The sequence below is a fragment of the Rhinatrema bivittatum genome, chromosome 15 (genome assembly GCF_901001135.1).
Source record: "Rhinatrema bivittatum chromosome 15, aRhiBiv1.1, whole genome shotgun sequence".
NCBI classification, from domain to species: Eukaryota; Metazoa; Chordata; class Amphibia; order Gymnophiona; family Rhinatrematidae; genus Rhinatrema; species Rhinatrema bivittatum.
In genome coordinates this window covers 27,851,749-27,874,052 of record NC_042629.1, presented here as the reverse complement: position 1 = coordinate 27,874,052, position 22,304 = coordinate 27,851,749, and the positions used below count along the sequence as shown (strand labels likewise).

Genomic DNA, 22,304 nt, shown 5'->3' with positions numbered 1-22,304 from the left:
TCTGCATCTTAATTTAGTAGTTTTGTTATCGAGTTTAGTGTATTGATTTATTTATTGTCAGACAGTGATCCTTAAAGCACTCTAATTTAATCAAGATATTAATTACCACCTTATTAACTCTCATTTTGGAATTAAATTCCTTCTGTATAAAATCTGTAGTAAATGTCATGCGCTTCCAGTCCTCTTCTGCTGCAAGGGATGTGGTGCCTCTGGAAGCTTGGTCTGTGGAGCCTGAAGCCTGGATTTGCTCACAGTGCTATCTGGAGTCCTCTCGCCAGGGGCTGTTAGATAGGATATGCAGATGAGCCTTCTGGTCCTCTTCTGCTGCAAGTGGTACGGGGCTTCTGGAAGCCTTAATCCAGATGTCTTGAATAGACTCCTGCCAATAGGAAGTAGAGATGAGTGGTTTGCTGTTTTTTGCAAGTTAAACACTCATTGCAGTTTAGTAAACATATCTCACTGATAGAAGCAGATCCAAGAACCACCCCACTTTGAAAGAGAAGGAAGACAAGGTGGGAGGGGGATGCTTGTGAGAAATGTAGGCTTAGTTTGCATAGTTTAGCAGGGCAGTGGCTAGGCAGGTTGTACTGATGGGGAGAAAGAGGGGCTTGGCTCAGCATTCCCTGTACGTACCCGGATCAGTCCAGACCATGGGTTCAGCATCCTGTCCAGCAGGTGGAGACAGACCAAAACTGAAAAGGTATCCTATATCAGGACAGAGCCTACCCTGCAGCCCTTCAGTATTTGTCTGTCTCCAGCAGATGCAGGCAGCTCACCCTGCAGTTCTCTTTCCTTCTTAGCTTGCCATTACCCTGTGGGGTCCTTTTTTTTCTTCTTTCTTGGCAAGATCAAGCAAGTATTATGTTTTTGTCTTTCAAAAAAAATTGAGAGTTTTGCAGAAATCTGTTTTTTAAGGAGACAGCTCTGTCTCCTTTGCTCTTGGGGGGCCTAGGGGGGCTTGCCCCTTGATTCCACTCAGCCTAGGCTCCCTTCCCAGTGACCTATGTGTTGGGGCGATACTAGTAGTCCAGTCACTCCCCCTGTATAGCTGCCTTGGCCCCGGGATGTGTTAATTCCCCGAGTGCGCTGTCAGGGACGTTCATTCCCCTGCTTTTATTAAAAAAAATAAATATATATATATATATATATATAAGTAAAGATAAAAGAGCTAGATTGCAGTCAAATTAAATATTTGTCAAAAGGCAGCAGCATCTTTACCTCGCCTCTTGGGTAAAGTGAAGGGAACGTGCAGGGTTCGATCGCCTGCACTCGCTCCCTGGGGGAAAAGCAGCTCAGCTGGCCTCTGCCTCGTGGCGGCTCCTCCTGCTTCATTCTGCCGCGTTGCAATCCATATTCAGCCAGCGGGGAGCCTGTCACATGGCTCTCCCGCAATGGGGTTTGCCCCGGGTGCCTGCCAGGTGGGGAGGGCCCCTCCACAGCAGCGTTCAAGTCTGCGACCCGGGGGCGGACTTTTTGACGCATGGCCAGGCCGTTCCCGATTCGGTAACCCTCTGGAATGGTGGCCATTTTGAGAAATAGTGCAGCTCCCGTTTCAGGGCTGCCGGCGGGAGAGGAACTGGACTTTCTGCACCTGCTCAAAAATATAACAGTACTCTATCCTTGAGCAGCTGATATCTCCCTAGCAGGGACGATTCATTCCCCTGCAAGTGCTCAAAGACTAGCAGCCATTAAGCTGACCTGGAGCAGCTGATGTCTTGTGTCTCAGAGCAGGGAAGATTCTTTCCCCTGCAATTGCTCTGAAACTACCAGCCGTCTTTCTGACCCTGAGCAATCTCTGCTCCCTCGGCAGGGAAGACTAATCCCCCTGCAACTGTTCAAATAAAAAAAACCAAAAGAGCAACGTTTACTTTGCCCTCCGAAGTGGGTCTTTCTTTCCCTGCGCCTTTTCTTCGGGGTTACGTACAGGGTCCTTCCCCTGTATGCGCTTTCTCCTGCAGGCCGGCCCAGCTGACCCCTCCGCAGCGGCTCCCCTTGATCTGCCGCACTGTTCTCTGGCTGCCTAGCCCGTGGGGAACCTGTTTGTGGCTCTCCTGCGATGGGCTCTGCTTCGGTCCCTGGCCGCTTGGGACGGCTCCCTCCACGGGAGCGCCGAGTCATACGGTCTGGGGTCGTTTTTTTTCCAGCTCGTGGCTAGGCCGTTTCCTGCCCGAAAGACCGCGGAATGGCAGCCATTTTTGGGGGAGGTTTTTTTTCTCTTCACATTCAGGGCAGGACAAATAAAATGAGTCCATTTTTAAAGTTTTCCCCACAGACTGTAAGCCGTTCTTTCTCCGGAGGGGTGCTCTAACCTTCCCCCGTCCCCCTTTCCCCTCCTCCCTCCCTCTTCGAGACGTCTATATCTCATTTCCCAGTGGAATTTGAGACTTTAATATACTTCCTATTTAATTAGCCTGCAGGAAGAGGATGCTCCCTCTCCTGTTTCCCCCCCTCCCAACTTATCTCCCTCGGGTATCTGCTACACAGCTCCCTGCTGTTCTGGGTGGCCAGGCTTCCGCTGGAGTCAGGGTGGTACCCTGATCTGGACTCTGTTTTTACTACCAGGACCTCCCCTAAAGGGGGATGACCCGCGTGTTCTCTGTAGTTACAAAGGGAAGAGCTAATTCAGCTCATTCTTTTTCTGTTGGAAGGGCTGGACATTGGAGCATCACCAGGGGCTTCTGTTACTTCCTCTCTCGCAGCTAATGTGGACCCGGTCCTGGCGGGACTTGGGGCTTCTACATGTATGTCCACGTCCCACGCTATGTGCATAGCATGGGACGTGGACATACATGTAGAAGTCAACTGCTCCCCCGGGACTGTAAGTCTCCTGAGATGGGACTCCGTGTGGGTGAGGCTATGGGCCCACCCTATCCTCTCCCTGGTCGTTGCCCAGAGATGCTTTAACTTTTCAAGGTGGACGTTTCCCTTTCCACAGTCTCCAAGCTCTCCACCATTCCACTGACGAGGACGATGACCCTGTAAGCAATAACCTCTGACGCTTCTTGAAGTCCTGGCATTAGGGGTCCGGGCGACAGTCTCACACATCAGACAAGCCCTAGGTGGGTTCAACAATTGCTCAGCACCCAGGACCTCCCATCTACAGAGGCGGAGCAGGCTGGATGTCTGGAGGCAGTAATGGCATGGAAACCCTGAGGGCTGTGATAGCTGCGGTTCGTTCAGGCGAATTTCTGGCCACGCTTGACTTGACGGAAGCTTACTTACACATACCGACCCGATGCGATCATCAGAAGTATCTCCGCTTCAACGTCCTGGGACAGCTCTCCCATTTCCAAGCTCTTCCGTTTGGTCTTGCCACCGCACCATGCACATTTACCAAGGCCATGGTGGTCGTGGCGGCCGCTCTTCGCCGGGAAGGAGTCCTAGTCCATCCTCCTCTGGACAATTGACTCGTTCATGCCAAATCTGAAGCTCTCTACAGGACAACGGTCAACAGGGTCCTGACTCTCCTCACCTCTTTAGGATAGATAGTCAATTTTTTCCAAGTGCAATCTCTAGCCCTTCCAAGTTCTGGAATTTCTGGGAGCGCGTTTCGATATCAGAGTCAGCAAGGTGTTCTACCGGACGCTCGAGCGCTCAGACTCATGGAGCAAGTGCACAACTTTCTCTCGCTCCTGCTCCCCAAGGCGTGGGTCTACCTTCCGGTCCTGTGGATCATGGCGTCCGCGATAAACATGGTCCCTTGGACTTTTTGTGCTTATGCGACCATTATCGAGAGCTTTGTTATCCCGCTTGAAGCCGGTGTCCGAATAGTTCCTGACGGTTTCTCCATTATCCAACTCTACCATCGCCAACATACAGTGGTAGCTATCGCTACCACACCTTTGGAAGGGAATGTCCTTGCAGACTCCTCAGGGGCTTGTAGTCACGACGGATGCCAGCCTCTCTGGTTGGGGAGCGGTGTGTCAGTCCCAAGCTATGTAAGGCTACTGGACTCCGGATCAATCCCACTAGCATATCAATCGGCTGGAGGCCTGGGCGGTCTGCCAGGCTCTCAAAGTCTTCCTTCCTCTGAGCCGTCACATAGCTGTATGAGTGCTTTCGGACAACTCTACTACGGTTGCCTCTATCAATCGACAGGAGGGCACCAGGAGTCATCTGGTGCCCTGGAAGCCGGCTAGCTCTTCGTCCAGGAGGAGCGTCTCCTGGAGTGCTTGGCAGCCTCCCATATCATGGACATGGAGAATGTGCAAGCTGATTCCCTGAGTTGCCAGCGTCTGGATCCCGGCAAGTGGAACTTCTCAGAAGGAGCGAGGAATCTGATTGTCCGCAGGTGGGGTCCTCCTCACCTGGCCCTGATGGCTACTTTGAGCAACACCAAAGCCTCCAGGCTATTTAGTCGCTGGAGGGTGCACTGTTCAGAAGAGGTGGATGCCCTGGTCCGTCCCTGGCCCCAAGACGTTCTCCTGTTCGTGTTTTCCTCCTTGACTTCTAGTGGGAAAAGTACTCAGACGAATAGAACTTCCCTGGGGACCAGGCGTTCTTGCGGCTCCCAAGTGGCCCCGCAGATCATGGTTCGCGGATCTGGTAAACCTCGCGACGGGCGGTCCTCTCTGCCTCGGCCATCTTCCACGCCTTTAGGGAGAAGGGATTATAAAGAGGAAGTTCTATCCACTCTACTGCGGGCTCGTATGCCATCTGCCTTTCTCGCCTATGTCAGGTTTTGGAAAGTTTTCCAGTTGCGGAATCAGGCGTCCTGGCTCATAAAGCGCAGGTATACCAGGTCCTTCCTTCCTCCAGCAGGGCCTATCTCAAGGTTTGTTTTTCAGCTCGTTGCGGGTGCAAGTGTTTGCTCTCAGCTCCCTTTTTAGGCAGCGTTGATGGTTACGTGGTGGCGGCTTACCCGGATGTCGTTCGTTCCATCTAGGGTGTTAAACATTTGAATCCGCCTGTCCGGGCTACTTGTCCATCGTGGAGTTTTTAACTTCGTTCTTCAGGCTCTCTACAGGGCACCTTTTGAACCTCTCCGCTGGTCTACTCTTAAGGTTTGATGCTCAGGACGTGTTCCTGTTTTTCAGTTGCTCCGCCAAAAGGATGTCAGAGATTCAAACGTTGTCTTTCAGGGAGCCCTTTCTAGGGTTCAAGGGTCTCTTCCTTCTTGCCGAGGGTTGTTTCCTTTTTTCATGTCAATTAATCGGTAGAGTTTCCCCGCGTTTTTCTCCTAAGGATGTAGCACGTATGGCGGGGGGGGGGGGGGGGGGTGGATCTTCGGCGTCTTGATGCGAAATGGGTCTTCCTGCGTTCTCTTCGCGTTACAAATGAGTTCCGAGTCTTGGATCATCTTTTTGTCCTCTGGAGTGGCCCAAATAGGGGCAATTAGGCCACTATGGCTATAATTGCTCGTGGTTGAAGGAGGCGGTTGCGTCTGCCTACATCCGTCAAGGCCGACCACTCTCGGAAGGCCTTAAGGCTCATTCCTTGCCTTCTCCGGCTACGTTTTGGGCGGAGATTCAATGGGTCTCCCCACAGGAAATATGCAGGGCAACTACGTGGAAATTCCTGAATGCTTTTGCTCACCATCACAGTCTTGAAGTTCGGGCGCCAGTGTTCGGATCCTTCGGACAGCAGTCTCTTCGAGCAAGACTGTCTCGGTCCCACCCTATCTAGGGACGCTTTGGTACATCCCATGGTCTGGACTGATCTGGGTACGTACAGAGAGAGGAAAATTTTGATTCTTACCTGCTAATTTTCTTTCCTGTAGTACCACGGATCAGTCCGTCCGTCCGCTCAAAGTCTTTTTCTTCCTTACACGAAATTTGGATATCTTTTTTCCATTATACTTGAAGGCATCGGAAACATCTATTAAGATGACCATGGGTAGTTATACAAGAGCGATTATTTACAGAGTTCATTCAATTGTTCCTTTCTTTACAAAATTTCTTAGTTATCTTGTTACTTGCTTGACCTTCTACTAGTTGTCTTTATACTTATCTGCTTTGACAATGGTTATACAGAAGGGATGTCCTGATATAGGATACCCTTTTCAGTTTTGGTCTGTCTCCATCTGCTGGACAGGAGGCTCAACCCATGGTCTGGACTGATCCGTGATACTACAGAAACGAAAAGTAGCAGGTAAGAACCAAATTTTCCTCTAGCTCCCGAACTATGCCTATGAGGAGAAGCAGAAAGGTGGTCAGAGGCATATGGAGGGGCAGCAGCAGAGGAGGCTCATGAGGGCTTTTTTTTTTACATCCTCTATCCCAATGGTTCTCTACCTTTTTTTTGGCTGGGACACACCTGACAGATGGTTCTCACATGCGTGACACACTGAACATGTGACCATCACGGGGCTAAATGTAAACATGCACTCTGCATCCAGAGGAATCCCTTCAACACCCAGCAATGAGTGCAGAGCAGATCTAGGGCATTACCCTGTACAACTCGCCATACAAAAAAGATATTCTGGTTCTGATGACATCTCCGTAAAAGCAAAACAAACTCACTTTACTACCAGGCACAATAGCCTTCCTTATGAAAAGACAGTAATTTACCACTAATGCATATCCTATTGAGAAAACACAACAAATAAGATTGATACAAATGCCTACATGCTAGTAAAATACCTCACTTCGGTCACACACCCAGAACTGACTTTCACCAAGTACAGAAAAACCACAAATTATAAATATGGAGACAAACTGGAATGGAAAACCAAAAAAGCCACTCTGCATGCAGTGCGAACCTGGAGAAAGAGAAAGAGAAAAACAGCACGCACCTAACAGACTCTCAGGATTTGCAATAATGCACACAAACTAACCCGCACAAAGTTACACCTGTATTATGGAACACACTCAAACAGTAACAATCTTATCTAAGAAATACAACTATTAAACCAGGCCCTAAACACTAATACATTTCCTGTTGGGAAAACAGAATAAGCCAAGCTGCTATAGAGCCCCACACAGAAATAATTGTAAAGCTATACTAAAAATGTTACAAAACAGCTGTTGAACAGAATAATATCCAACAATTAAAAACTCATAAAAATTATTAAAACATGTCCAAATATCAATAAAATATTTCAAAACAGCAGACATTGCATAATACCCAACAATTAAAATGGCAGTCAATCAAGAAAAATACATTTAAAAAGCCACCTTTACTTACCCTCTCCAGCAACTCTCCTACTCCTTTCCCTTCCAGGCCAATAGCACTCACCAGAAGCAACAAGGGCTGCTGAAGCTCTGTCCTCACAGTCCTCTTCCTTTGCGCCCACAGAGAGAGAGAGAGAGAGAGAGACACACACACACACACACACACCCCCCCCCCCCCTCGGTCTCTCTCTCATCTTCCTGACCAGTCTCTCTCTCTCTCAGTCACACCCATGCTCTCTTTTATATAAGCTCTCAATCACACACAAATGCTCTTGCACTGATTCACACCCACAAGCTCTCACCCATTCACACCCACCAAAAACGTCTTCTTCCTACACTGCAGGGATGGGCTCCAGTTCTGCTGTGACTTTACTCCGGTGGGCCTTCTTTTTTCACCACCACGGAATGGGCTCCTGTGGTGGCCGGGGTCGGGTTTCCTCTTCACCGCCACGGGGATGGGCTCCCATGGCAGCCTTGCTACATCGGGGTTTGACACTGCCATTCCCCCCACCCCACACCTGGGCTATGTGATGCCTGCCTCACCGGCTAATCAAAGACTTCCTCCCTTCTTCCTACTCCCACTGGCAGGTAGAAGGGAGGAGGCTTCCGATTGGCCTGCGCGGAGGCAGGTAGAATGAAGGAGGCTTCCCATTGGGCAGTGGGGGTAGGAAGAAAGGAGGCGTCCAACTGGCCCGCGGAGGCTGGAAAAAGGGAGAAGGAAAGTACAACGGGGCAGTGAAACACCGGGAGACACGATACACCTGCCGGTGTTTGGCGACACACCAGTTGAGAAGCGCAGCTCTATCCTGTCTATTAGGTCATGTCAGCCCTGGGTGAAACTCCTCCGATATCTGGTCTTCTTCCAACCAATGTAAGCAAAGAATGCTGATGAGGACAAAATAAGTGCATCTTATTATTAGGTAATCACATGACATGCTGTGAACTTGGCCTTTGTCACAGTTGTTTTCATTTGTCCCCAGACTACAGCGATGGTACTTCCAGTAAGAAACAAATGGTGTTTGGAGTGGTGACCGCTATCGACCTGCTGAACTTCGTGACTGCAGGGGAGCAGGAGAGGCGGCAGCACGAGTCCTAGAGCAATTCAGTGGCAGGAAAAGAGAACGCTAGTACTGAGGAGCAGCAGCTGCCATTGGCCATTTTTCTATCTGGATGTGAAATTCCTTAAGGACTTGGAGTTCACTTTTTGAGAGGAGATACTAAGATTTTCAGAAGTGTTGATGTTACAATCTATGTATGTTTGCAAACCAACTTCTGTATTTAAGAAAGCCGGGACCTGAAATGTTGTACATATACTGGGGCAGGATGGAACTCTGTGTGACCAGGCTAATTATTAATTAAAGCTGTTATTTAGAAGGGACAAGACTCGTAGTTAATGAGATGGAAAGGTTAGGTAGTGGGATCTGTTTACAGGGAGAAGAGAATTAAATCATTAGAGAGCTGTTAGTGGAAGAACAGGTCTGGTAATGGGAATTTTTCTGGGTTGGGGAGAGGAAAAACTGATAGGTGATGGGATTTGTGATTTGGGAGAAGGGTCATTACTTTGCTGTTACATTGAGGCTCCCAGACGATGAATATTCTGCTACTTTTATTCTCGAAACAATTGGAAATATTTAAACAGAGATACAGTATGTCTCTGCTTGCCAGAGCTTATTGTGCCACATTATATAGTCAGACATTACCCACTTCACATATTAATGTGTATTAATGGAGCCAGTGCCTGCTTGCTGCACTATTGCTTCAGTACTTTGCTGAGTTAGAGGGATTAAGCAAAAGGAAGCACTGCCAGAGAAACAATGAAGGGAATCTCAGTTTAGGCCATCAGGTGCCAGCAATTCTGTCCAGTTACAGGCTGGGACTTATATTCTTGCCTTTCTTGGAGAAATTGGAACTAGACCCTGAGGAAGCAGAAATATTTATTCTACCTGAGCCCAGCACTCAGTCTTGCCTTGCACTGGCAACAGCTCTGGGCACCATGGCATGCCCTCATAATACCACATCTGCTTAATCACAGAACACATGTTACTGGGCCATGTCAGCTACAGAATATCTAATATACCAAATAGAAATTATATCCACCTATTAAAATCCTTTATTAATGTCTTAATTAAAAGGTTTTGTTTTTTTACTTAAAAGAGAAATGGTATCAGATCAATTAAGATGCTAAAGTTTAATTCACCGTTTCCTGCCCGCAATGGGCTTCAAACAGTATCCATGTTAGGCACAGATTTTCAAATCACTTAGCAAACCTTTCATTCTTTGAAGCCTGTGGCTTACAATGAACCAGAGTGTGTGAGATGTGTTTGTCTAAATCCCTGATGAAGGCATCATGATATGCCAAAACATGGACCCTGTTGGGTTATATTAAGGTTCTGTCAGCACTTTCTAAGATAAGTGTTTTTCAAGAGTACTTTTAGAAAAGTTTTCTTTTAGTAAAATGATACATAGTTAATTGTGGGTAAAACTTTTTTCACAGTGTTTTCATGGCAATAAAAGATTTTCTAAATGATTTGAGAATCGGTGCCGAACACTGATACTGTTTGAAGCCCATTGCAGGCAGGAGACTGGATTAATCTTTAGCACATTAATTGATCTGATACTATTTCTCCTTTGAATAAGTAAAGGAAACTAGTTTCTTACCTGATAATTTTCGTTCCTGTAGTACCACGGATTAGTCCAGACTGCTGGGGTTTGCCCCCCACCCAGGAGATAGATATTTTTTAAACACAAAACTCCGCCTTGTATTGGAGAGTGCCACCTACAGTCCGGCAGTATTTCATAATGACAAAGCATAATAGCTCCCATAAGATACCATAACTATACACACTAACTCTTGAACTAGAAAAAAAAAATTACAACCGGGTCACTGAACCCCTGTAAGATCTGAATCTGTAGAACCACTCGAGGTTAATCAAATCCAATCTCTGCAGGAAGAAAAAACAAGCGGACTCTCCCCCACTTGCATAACTCTGTTCAGGCGGAACTCTGGACTGATCCGTGGTACTACAGGAATGAAAATTATCAGGTAAGAAACTAATTTTCCTTTCCCTGTATGTATGCGGATCAGTCCAGACTGCTGGGATGTAGCAGAGCTGTTCTTACCTGGGATGGGATCCAGAGAGGCTCGCTCGCAGCACACCTTCTCCAAATCCTCCCGATTCTGCAGCTTGCACATCCAATCTGTAATGCCTTGCAAAAGTATGCAGTGACTTCCACTTTGCCGCCCTACAAATCTCCTGTGGCGAAACTAAATGATTCTCTGCCCAGGACGCCGCTTGCGACCTAGTAGAGTGAGCCTGGAATCCAACTGGGAGTGATCTACCCCACAGCAAATAAGCCGAGCTGATAGACTCTTTCATCCATCGAGCAATGGTAGCTTTTGAAGCCATATGACTCCGTCGAGGACCGTTCCACAGCACAAAGAGATGGTCCGACCATCCGAAACTCATTAGTAACCTCCAAATATCGCAGTAACGCCCTGCAAACATCCAGTTTCCGCAATCCCCAGACAAAGGATCCGACCGGTCTAGACCCCACTGATTGACTGACATGAAACGGAGACACCACCTTTGTAAGAAAAGAAGGAACCGTTCGTAAAGAAACTCCTGAATCGGTGATCCTCAAAAAGGGTTCCTGGCAGGAAAGAGCTTGGAGTTCCGACACTCTATGAGCCGAAGTAAAGGCGACCAAAAAAATCACCATCAAGGTAATATTCCTTCAGTGTTGCCCTCTTTAAAGGTTCATAGGGCGCAGCACACAAGGCCGTAAGCACCAAATTCAGACTCCAAGATGGACAAGGCTGTTTGACCGGGGGACGGAAATGCTTCGCTCCTCGAAGGAAATGCGCTACATCCGGATGCGCCGCCAACGTTCCGCCTTGTACCAACCCATGCAAACAACCAAGAGCTACCTAAACTCGTAAGGAACTGCACGATAAGCCCTTGGACAGACCATCTTGAAGAAAACACAGAATATCCGACACTTAAGCTCGGGTTGGCGAAACATCCCGTTCTAGACACCAGGACTCAAAAACCTTCCACACTCAAACATACGCTAGATTAGTGGATGTTTTACATGACCGGAGGAGAGTAGAAACTACCACAGGAGAATAACCCTTGCCACTTAGACGGCGCCGTTCAAAAGCCATGCCGCTAGACATAAGTGATCGACTTCTTTCAAACAAAGTAGGACTGGAACCTCTGGAAACCGTAGCGGACCTGCCTCCGCTAGATTGAGAAGGTCCGCAAACCAAGGGCACTACTAAAATTACTCATGCCGGATGAAGCTCTATCCGTTGGAGTACTCTGCCGATCAATGGCCAAGGCGGGAATATGTACAGAACGTCAATGGGCCAGGGTAGAACCAGGGCATCTACCCCTTCCGCTCCAGTCTCTTGTCGATGAGAGTAGAACCTTGGAGCCTTGGTGTTCCGAAAAGTTGCCATGAGATCCATGCGGGGTCTGCCCCACTTTACGCATATGTGCTGAAAGGCTTTGTCCGCCAACTCCCATTCCCCGGGATCGAGATGATGCTGGCTGAGGAAATCTTCTTGCACGTTGTCCACACCGCGATGCTGGCTAAGTGTTGTTCCGCCCAGTTGATCAACTGACTCGCTTTCACAGCCACAGGGTGGCTCCTGGTTCCTCCTTGGCAGTTGAAGTACACCACCGTGGTTGCATTGTCTGACAACACCTGGACTGCTCTCCCTTGCAGAAGCGGACAGAAAGCTTGTAACACTAACCGCTCTGCCCGAGTCTCCAACCGATTGATCGACCACTGAGATTCCTCGGGAAACCATAGGCCCTGTACAGATCTCCTCTGGCACACCACTCCCCAGCCGGAGAGACTGGCGTCCGTGGTGACCACTGTCCATTCCGGCACCTCCAGAGGAACCCCCCCCCCCCCCCCGGGATAGATTGTCTGTCACCAGCCACCACGCTGGACCGTCCCGCACTGCTTCTGTAAGTGGCAAAGGTAAAAGGAACAGTTCGGACACTGGGTTCCAACGGGACAATAATGCTTACTGCAAGGGCCGCATATGAGCAAATGCCCAGGGCACCAGCTCTAATGTTGAAGTCATGGACCCGAGAACCTGTAGATAATCTCGGATCCTGGGAGTACTCTTGAGTAACAAGCCTTTCACCTGGTCCTGCAACTTGGAGGTGTGCTCCATGGTAAGAAAAACTCGTCCCTTCTGAGTGTCGAACAGTGCTCCCAAATATTCCAAGGATTGAGAGGGTAAGAGCCTGCTCTTTGAAAGGTTGACTACCCATTCCAGCGATTGAAGAAGCTGTAGTACTCTGTGAATCGCGTCCCTGGCCAGCGCTTCCGATTTTGCTCGAAGCAGCCAGTTGTCTAAGTAGGGATGGACCAGGAGACCTTCCCCCGGAGATGGGCCGCCACCAACACCTTGGTGAATGTCCTGGGCGCGGTTGCCAGACTGAAGGGTAGAGCCTGAAACTGAAAATGCTGGCCCAGAACGCAGAACCGAAGAAACCTTTGGTCCAGACGGATGCCTATGTGTAGGTAAGCTTCCGTAAGATCCAGCGGCGCTAGGAATTCTCCCTTTCTTACCGAAGCAATGACCGACCATAGAGTCTCCATGCAAAAGCGAGGAACTTTGACATTAGTTCACGTTCTTGAGGTCTAGAATGGGACGGAAGGAATCCTCTTTCTTTAGTATCACAAAGTAAATGGAGTAGCAACCCTTTGTTTGAGCCTCTGGAGGAACGGGGAACTATGGCTCGCAACTGCAGAAGTCGCTGCAACGTCTCCCGTACCGCTGCTCTTTGCGGCATACCCACAGGGGGAGACGAGAAACCGATCCCGGGGCCTCCGTGAAAAAATCTAAAGCATAGCCTTGTTTTATCACGGACAGCACCCACTGATCTGTAGTCACCTTGGCCCACTCCTCGAAAAACAGGGACAATCTGCCGGCACCGAGGAGTGGACCGGCATCCCTTCATTGAGAAGACTTGGACCCTGAGGAAGGCTGAGCCGAACCAGGTCTGGTGAATCTTCGGCCCCGAAACCGCTGTGACCAGGGCTGCTGCTTCACAGGGGCCGAACGAAAGGAAGAGGTGGGCGCCTTCATCGGCCAGTACTGCCGATTCCCTCTGAATCTGGCGCGGGACGAAAAGGAACCTCGCAAGCGAGGTCTGTCCTCCGGTAAATGATGCACCTTATTTTCTCCCAGGGACTGAATCATATCTTCCAAGACTTTTTTTCCAAAGAGCAGCTTACCCTTAAAAGGCAACGATCCCAGTTGAGCCTTAGACGATACGTCCGCTGACCAGTTTCTTAACCACAAGAGCCTCTGGGCGGAGACCACTGACACCATGGACCTGGCTGACGTCCTTAAGAGGTCATAGAAGGCATCAGCACAGTAAGCCACCAAGGATTCCAAACAGTTCGCCTGGGCAGCTTCCTCTTCCGAGAAGCCCGCGTTGGTTTGCAATTGCTGTACCCAGCGGAGCCCCGCTCTCATAGCGAAATTACTGCAAATAGCCACCCGAACTCCCATGGCGGAGACCTCAAAAATCCTTTTGAGCTGGGACTCCAACTTTCTGTCCTGTAGGTCTTTGAGCGCAGTCGCTCCTGTGACGGGAATCGTGGTTTTCTTGGTGACAGCAGACACCGCCGCGTCTACCTTAGGAACCCGCAGCATCTAAAGTCTCCTCTGGCAGAGGATATAGCTTATCCATGGCCTTTCTGACTTTCAGTCCGAGATCTGGGGCATCCCATTCCCGAAACAACAAATCTATAGCCGAGAAATGAAAAGGAAAGGCTGTAGCAGGACCTCTCAGGCCCAACAATACAGGATCCATCTTACCGAGTTTGGATTCCTCAGGAGGGCTGTCGATACCCAGCTCAGTGAGGATAGCTGGAATAAGTGGTGCCAATTCCTCCTTACGAAAAAGGCATATACCACCTTAGGGCATCACCCTCCACTGCCTGGGATCCCCCCTCCGCCTGTTGCGGGTCCAGATCCAGTTCATCCGCTCCATGCGGGATCTGGGGTTGGGAATCTGGATCTCTGAGATCTGAGTCCAGCCCGGAAGAATCCGTATCCCCCTGCGGACCCCTAGTGCGGAGGGGACGCTTGGGCTTGACAGGCCCCGCACCTGTACGAGACTGTGTGCACTTGGACGCCCGGGACTTATTCCCTAGGGAGTCAGGCTTTCCCCCTTCATGCAGCTTCCCTGCTTTCTTTGCTTTAAATGCTTTATGCAAAAAAACAATGGAGGACGCAGATGAGGTATCAGTCCCCTCAGGACTGACCTCCGGGCCAGGAGAAGCAGGCTGCAGTGATTCCCTGTCCTCCGGGAGCCTCGGCTGAGGAGAAAGTTGAGGAGGAAAACACCCCTCCCCCATGGCTGCCTGAGTAGCAAGGCGGAACGACTGTAAAATGGCCTCTGTTCCCACGCTTAATTGGAAAGGATCTTGTGCAGGCTGAGCAGCCCCTGCTGACATCGAGGAAACTCGCGGCAACCTGTTTTTTGCACTTTTTTTTTTTTTTTTTTTAACTTTTCTGCCCCGGAGGATCCCTCCCCCCCCCCCCGGAAAACATGCTGAGCACAATCCCTCCCGGGAGAGCCGCTCACGGGCCGAGCCGCACGCACAACACGTGATCGACCGCAGCATTGGAGGAGCCAGTCAGAAATAAAACTCACAGAAAAAAATCAAATTAAGCCCCCCTGAAACCTAAAAAGTGGCGAAACCCCCCCCCCCCCTCGATGAGAGAGGGAGAGAAAGCCCGAAAAAACTGAAAACAAAAAATTCACTTTTTTTTTTTTTTTATATTGTAAAGACCCAATCTCCTAAATTAAACCAAAGAAACTATCAACTAATCTGACTAAATCTCTCCAAAATTAAAGTCTGACCAGACTGTAGGTTTTGCACCTCCACCATCTGCTAGAGACAGAGAAATACTGCTGGACTGTAGGTGGCACTCTCCTATATAAGGTGGGGTTTTGTGTTTAAAAAACATCTCTGTCTCTATCTGCTAGAGGGGTGTCAAAACCCAGCAGTCTGGACTGATCCGGGTACGTACGGGGAAAAACATTTTTTAAATAAAGTATTAAAGATTTTTATACCTGTGTATTTAATTTCCCCTACACCTCTCTTTCTATTTGCTATATTGGATATTATTGGGAGGTGTTGCTCTTTTTGGATTATTAGTAGCTACAGAATATCTGTCATTTTGTCATGCAGCATCAGTTTATCCACACCACTTATCATGGTGCAAGTACCACATTCGGAATCCAAGGGCACTTGCCCTGCTCTTATCTTAGTGGGCTCAAGGACGCCGATCCTAATTCTATTCTTGCGAGTGTGTCAATGGCAGGAGGGAATCTGATTCCTGAGCACGCGTTACAGACAGCATAGCTGGGGGCAGCTGTAGCACAGATTTTACATCTTATTCTGCTGCTAACTCTTGAAAGAGTGTCTCACTCTCCTGCTGCTGTAATAGTCTTCATAAGTTTGAATAAATGTAATAAAAAGCTGTTTACAGCAATATTGGGTCATGTGTATGCCTCCCTTGGATAGACATTGTTACTCTGCTCTGCAATTGCCACCTCGGGCAGCTGAACTTCTCAGGAGGAACTAGATTGCAGATGCTACTGCTTAAATAAGGAGGGTGAGATAATGCTTCCTTCATGCTGATTCACCACTCCCACCAAAAGAGATCCTGGGATCAGATTATGAAGGCAGATTCAGGGGTCTACATGAATATCCGGAGGGGGGGGGGGGGGGGGGGTTGGCTAGTGTTGTCCCCTCACAGAATGAAGAGGTCTTCTGGAGTTTCTTGATGCTATCCTTTGACAGTATGGTAAAGAGGGAATTGGATTTAGACTTTTACTACCTTAACAGAAGGTGTGGGAATTACTATCCTTAACCACTAAGCCTTCATGCTTTTGATGCAATTGCAATGTTGTACTCTGCTTTGAAAGCAGTGGGGGGTGGAAAAGGAATTGGATTCAAAGGACAATCAATACGGACCCTGACTTTTATGGTCTCAGGTATTGATTCACATACATAAGGAAGAAAGCACAGGATTGCTTCTAAAACCAAGTCCACAAGCAAAGCAAGTCAAGCAGCACTGTCTGAATTTTCAAGAAGGCTCATCTCCCAGTAAAAATGTTACTAGCAGTACATTTTTAAGGGTTATCATAAGGCTTGGGGATAACTGCACAAAGTGGCAGTTGCTACCCTTAAGAGAAACATGGGCATAACCTACAAGACGTGGTAGATACTACCATAGGAATCTTACTGGGCAGACTGGATGGACCATTTGGTCCTTTTCTGCCATTATTACTATGTTATTATATGGTGCAATATCTACATGACTACATGCAAAAGCTAAAACCTTTCCTGCAACCAAAAGAAGGCAGAAATTATCCTCAACCACTCCTATATGCAGATGAGAGCTTGCAACATTACTTCATTCAGTCAATGAATCAATTGATGCTATTTCACATTCCCCTACCAAATCCATTATAGCTCAGTTAAGAGGCAGCAGCATCCACTCTGGGAGAGCACCTTGTTGGAGAAAAGCTCAGAGAAATGTTCGCTCAAAGAAAGAATGTGGTGGTCCAATCCTTTTCCATGCATCCTGAGCAGCCCGAGATGTTTTTACACATACAACAGGCTGTAGTTCAAAGGTACCATAAGATATGCCATACTGGGTCAGACCAAGGGTCTATCAAGCCCAGCATCCTGTTTCCAACAGTGGCCAATCCAGGCCACAAGAACCTGGCAAGTACCCAAACATTAAATAGATCTCAAGCTACTATCCTTATTCATTAATAGCAGTTTATGGATATTTTCTCTAGGAACTTATCCAAACCTTTTAAAAACCCAGTTACACTAACTGCCATAACCACATCCTCTGGCAATGAATTCCAGAGCTTAACTATGCACTGAGCGAAAAAGAATTTTCTTTGATTCATTTTAAATGAGCTACTTGCTAACTTCATGGAGTGCCCCCTAGTCCTTCTATTATTTGAAAGAGTAAATAACAGATTTACATTAACCTGTTCAAGATCTTTCATGATTTTATAGACTTTATCATATCCTCCCCTCAGTTGTCTCTTCTCCAAACTCATCAGCCTTAACTTCTTTAGCCTTTCCTCATAGGGAGCCATTTCATGCCCCTTATTTTGGTCACCCTTCTCTGTACTTTCTCCAGTGCAACTATATCTTTTTTGAGATGTGGTGACCAGAATTGTACACAGTATTCAAGGTGCGATCTCACCATGGAGCGATAGTTGTCATGACATCCACCATTTTATTTGCCATTCCCTTCCTAATAATTCCTAACATTCTATTTTCTTTTTGGATTGCCATAGCACACTGAGCAGACTATTTCAATGTATTATTGCTGCATTAAATTGCTGTGTGTTTGTTTAACCCAACCAAAAAAAGGAGTGGGCTTATCTAGCTTTTGGCAGCTGACTCATAGTGCATTGCAGGGGGCAATCAAGTCCTCAGTCTGCTTTCAATTTCAAGGAGACAGCTCTAACTACTGATTTTTGGAGAGAGATAAGGAAAAAGCTTAACTTAGCTAGCCAAATCTGGGGGATGGTCTGTTCAAAATCAATAGCAGATACAGGGTCCAGTGAACAGCCCTGGCCAAGTGTTAACTGTTTAACTCCCACCCACCCCTGGGTTTGTTTTTCTGATATAGGCCGCTGAATACATAATTGGCAACAAGGTAAATTGGAAATTTGGTAATTCCTTAGATGTTATCAATCAAATAAATTTACCAAAATGAGGACTATCCAGTATAACTATTATGGAGCCTTTATTCTGAGGGAATTCGTCTGGAAACGTAGGGCTTGCCCCATTTGTTCAGAACTCTCTTCCTTGAAAAAGGAGCTGGCTGAAGTTAAAGCTGAATTAGCTGCAATAAAGAAAGTTTCACCCACTTTACAGTATTCAGGAATTAATTCCCCATTACCACAGAAAAACCAAAAGTCAAGGAAGGATAAGACCTGTGACCCACAGAAACCCATTCTTCACAACTGTGCAGCCCACATGTCTTCTCCCCCCCCCCCCTTTACATAGGGTGTTAAGGAACCCAAATAACAGGATTACAGTGGGCTCTGGTAGAATTAGACCTGTAATGCGGAGACACACACCGTTTCAAGTGACACAAGTACAAAACACCTCTGTATTAAGTAATGAAGAAGCTCTTGTGAAAGAGATTGAAGTGTTATCTGAAAAGAAAGAAGAAACCCAATGCATACAGAAATTCCATAATAATCAGTAACCAAAGGAAAAAGCTCATTGTGCTGGGTGACTGTCATCAGAGGCACTAATCTGGGAACTCTTTTCGAGGGAAACACTACAGTTAAAAGCCTCCCAGGATCATCTGTCAGCAGAAATGCTATTCAGATAATCAAAGTGATCAAAAAAGAAAGCAAAGACTCTAGTTGATATTATCATCCATCTGGGAACCAACGACCTTGCTAGAAACAGCATCCAAGCTGTACAGAGAGATTTCCAAACTCTAGCGAAGCAGATTAATCACATGACGAAGACTATTGCCTTTTCAGAAGTGTTACCTGTTCGTGGAAAGGGGAAGGAGAAGCTAAGCCATATTAATAACTTCAATGTATGGCTCAAATCCTGGTGTAAGGAACAAAGTTTTGGATATATTGGGGGCTGGGGCCATGTATGGAACAGTAAAAAGCTCTTTGTCAAAGATGGCTTACATCTGTCTGTGGCAGGAAAAAGGATTCTAAGAGAGAAATTCAAATACTATGTATGACTTCCAGTGATGATGTCACCTAGGGGACAGTAGGGAGAAAGAGCTCCGTGGCTCCCCTCTGCTCTTACTCCCAACATCGGGCTGAAATCGCGGCGATTCCTCAAAATTTTTTCTCGGCGGGGTCTTTTGTCTGCTCCTGCTCCCAATGCAGAGGTGAGGTTCGCAGACTACCGCGGGAACAGATAGCAAATCAGCCGCGTTGCAGTCCCCCTTCTTGTGCGCTGAAAATGGCGGTCATTTGTAAAGCCGGCACACTGTATCCCCCCGTTTGAGGCAGCGATTCGGGTGACGATTGCAGGGGGGGCGAGCCGAGGAACCAGAGGGCAGCTGAAACCATCCTGGAGTGAGGCGGCAGTAGAAGAGCGGGGAGGTGCGAGTGGAGGGCTCAGGACACAGACCTAATGCCTCGGAACTGCCACGTGGACAAGATGGCGATGGCTGCAGCGTGATCCCGTTTCTGAGCTACAAAGCAGGTGATGGCGCTAAAGTGACTGCAGCTACTCTTTCGTTACTCTGATACTTCCCACACCCGCTGACATAATTGCATCTCTTATAAATAAGTGGTTTTCCTGTGGTTTTATGGAATATATTTGTCAGCTGTCTGGATTCCATAGTGTTTTTATATATGGACAGAGTTTCCATCCTGGTCATCCCTGACTATCTCACATTGTATTGCTTTGTGTGACCACCGCTGCTTTTCCTGGATATAGGAACATGAGAACATAGGAAATTGCTATGCTGGGTCGGACCAGGAGTCCATCAAGTCCAGCGTCCTGTTTCCATCAGAAACCAAGGCCAGGCCACGGGAGCCTGGCAATTACCCAAGCACTAAGAGGATCTCATGGCATTGATGCAATTCATGGTAGTGGCTATTCCCTAAGTAAAATTGATTAGTGGCCATTGATGGACTTCTCCTCCAGGAACTTTTCCAGGGCTTTTCTGAACCCAGCTGTGCCTGCTGCACTGGTCACATCTGCTAGCAACAAAACTCCAGAGCTTTATTGTGCGTTGAGTTATAAACAGACCGGTCCTTCCAGAGTGGATACATTGTAGAGCTTTGATAACGTCCAGCGGAGGGAAACCACGGAATGCGCCATAGGAGTTCCCGGGCCTGCCCTGAGCGAGGAACTCCTGCAGCCAGAATGACTACTAATGTGGATAGCATGAAACAACTCACGTCAGTGTCTGAAGATGTCTTACTGCAAATCTCGTCTTGGGTCTCGGGAGCACTGGACAAGAGACTTATTAGGCTGCAGACTGATGGACGATATAAAGGGGACATTGGAAGGACAGGCCAAGCGGATGGATGGCGTAGAGCAACGGATTAGTGACCAGGATGACAGGCTAGTAAATGCAGAACGACAGGTTCAACAACTTATGGAACAGCAGGGCGTACTCCTGACCCGGATAGAAGATCAAGAGAACAGAAACCAAAGGAATAATATTAAATAATTGGAATTCCAGAGGCCGTAAAAGAATCAGAGCTGTATCATCTTATAGAGGACTGGCTCCCCAAACATTTAGGCCTGACATCTTTGGTGGGACAACTACGATGTGAGCGTGCCCATCGGATGGGTCCTGTACGGGAAGGAGATAATAGACCGCGGCCTGTCATGATACGCATTCTAAATTGGCTGCATAAGGTACAACAGATGCGGGAGTGTCGAAGACGTCAGGTGATAGAATATGAAGGAAACCGCATCCTGCTCTTTAATGATTTCTCAACGGTGGTTGCCACATAGCGGAGGGCAATGGCGCCTACTTGTACCGAACTGCATAAAAGAGGCATCTCGTTTGCGCTGCTTTATCCAGCAAAGCTACGGATACACCATGATAATAAGACTCTCCTCTTTTTGAAACCCGAGGATGCTTCTGCCTTCCTGGCGAGCTTGGCTCCGGCAGGACCTCCTGGAGCGGGAGTCGCGACGTAGATGCCACTTTAAATAGAGAATAGCCAGGCTCTGGTTGTTCTTGAAAGACAATCTGGAAATCAGTTTCAAGAGCTTACTCATATATGTGATAGCTCGGAGATGATGTCATTGTTTACTAATTATTATCTTCAGTATTCTGTTCTTTATTTGTGGGGGTTATCTCTGTCAGGTGGGCTATGGAGGGGAGTTACACTAGGGCGCCGCGGTTTCAGCCCTTTGTTTCAGTTTTCAACTGTGTTAAGGTTATAGTGTAATGTGTTGCAATACTTGTCCAATATAAGATGTGTACTGTAACTTGGAGGGGGGGGAGGGGCGGAGGAGAACTTTGGCATGCCTCAAAAATGGGTGTATGTTGGAGTTCTGGGCCTCCTAAGGATGCGAATTATAAGGTGTAAGTGTGTCTGGATTATTAACTGGTGTGTCTGGAATGCATGGGAATGGATGATGGGGGGTGGGGGGAGTCAACTGGAACCCTTGGGGGAGGTGGCAGTATTCTTGGTTGGGGAACAGTCTATCTTGGACATGGGTGTAGCAAGGAACCAGCTGTTTCCTTATGATCCCAGAGGCTCAGGCTGGGGAGCCGAGGGATTTTTTAGATTGACACTTGTTTTGCACACTTTCTTCGGGCTGGGCCTCTAAAGCTCTACTGAGATGGCTGCAGTAAAATTCGTCTCTTAATGTAGACGGCATTCATTCTCCAATTAAAAGGAAAAAGCTTTTGATGGCATTTAAACGTATGAATGCACAGGTGGTATTTCTCCAGGAAACCCACTTATCAGCAGGGGAGCATACCAAGCTGAAAAGAGAATGGGTGGGACAATGTTTTTTCTCCTCTTATAGTCCACGGAGAAGAGGTGTTGCAATATTAATTCATAAACAAGTGTCCTTCCAGTCGGAGAGGGTTTGGCAAGACCCGGATGGCCGTTACATCATTGTCCAGGGACTGTGCAATCAACAGAAAGTGATTCTTTGTAATGTGTATGCACCAAATGTTTATAGTCATGACTTTTTCACATGCTTGCTGGGGATATTGAGGAGACTATGCAGTGTTGGTAGGGGGAGATTTCAACTATGTAGCGAATAAAGCTGAGGATTGTCGGCCGCCTAAGTCTGCAGAACCTGGAGATGCTCAAAAGGGGCCTAATTTTTTGTGCCAAGAGTTATGCCTATTAGATATCTGGCGGACTTTGCATCCTGGAGAACAAGATTACACTTTTTATTCCCACCCGCATGGGTCATATTCTCGTCTAGATTATTTTTTGATATCAGACTTTTTGTTTCCAAAAACGTCGATGGCCACAATAGGTATGATAGCCTTGTCTGATCATGCCCCGGTATCAGTTGTTATCACCCTGGGTCGCACTCCGAAGCCTCCCTTTTCCTGGACAAGGAATTTTCTTGTTTCCTACAGGAGAGATGGGAGGATTATATCCATTTAAATTCGGGCCCGGAAGTAACGCCTGGGAT

The 22,304-nt window shown here is 47.7% G+C and overlaps 1 protein-coding gene across 5 annotated transcripts in view; it reads left to right on the top strand.

Moving 5' to 3' along the window:
* Positions 1–22,304, top strand: part of CBS (cystathionine-beta-synthase) — a 215,849-nt gene that overhangs the window by 143,594 nt on the left and 49,951 nt on the right. For 2 of the 5 annotated variants that reach the window (XM_029577800.1, XM_029577797.1), the window contains exon 16: positions 8,093–8,490. The exons of the other annotated variants lie outside the window; for them this stretch is intronic. In XM_029577800.1, coding sequence (XP_029433660.1) covers positions 8,093–8,208 — 116 coding nt within the window. In that variant the 3' untranslated portion in view covers positions 8,209–8,490. Of the gene's footprint in view, positions 1–8,092; positions 8,491–22,304 lie in introns of those variants that run through there. 5 annotated transcript variants of the gene reach the window in all.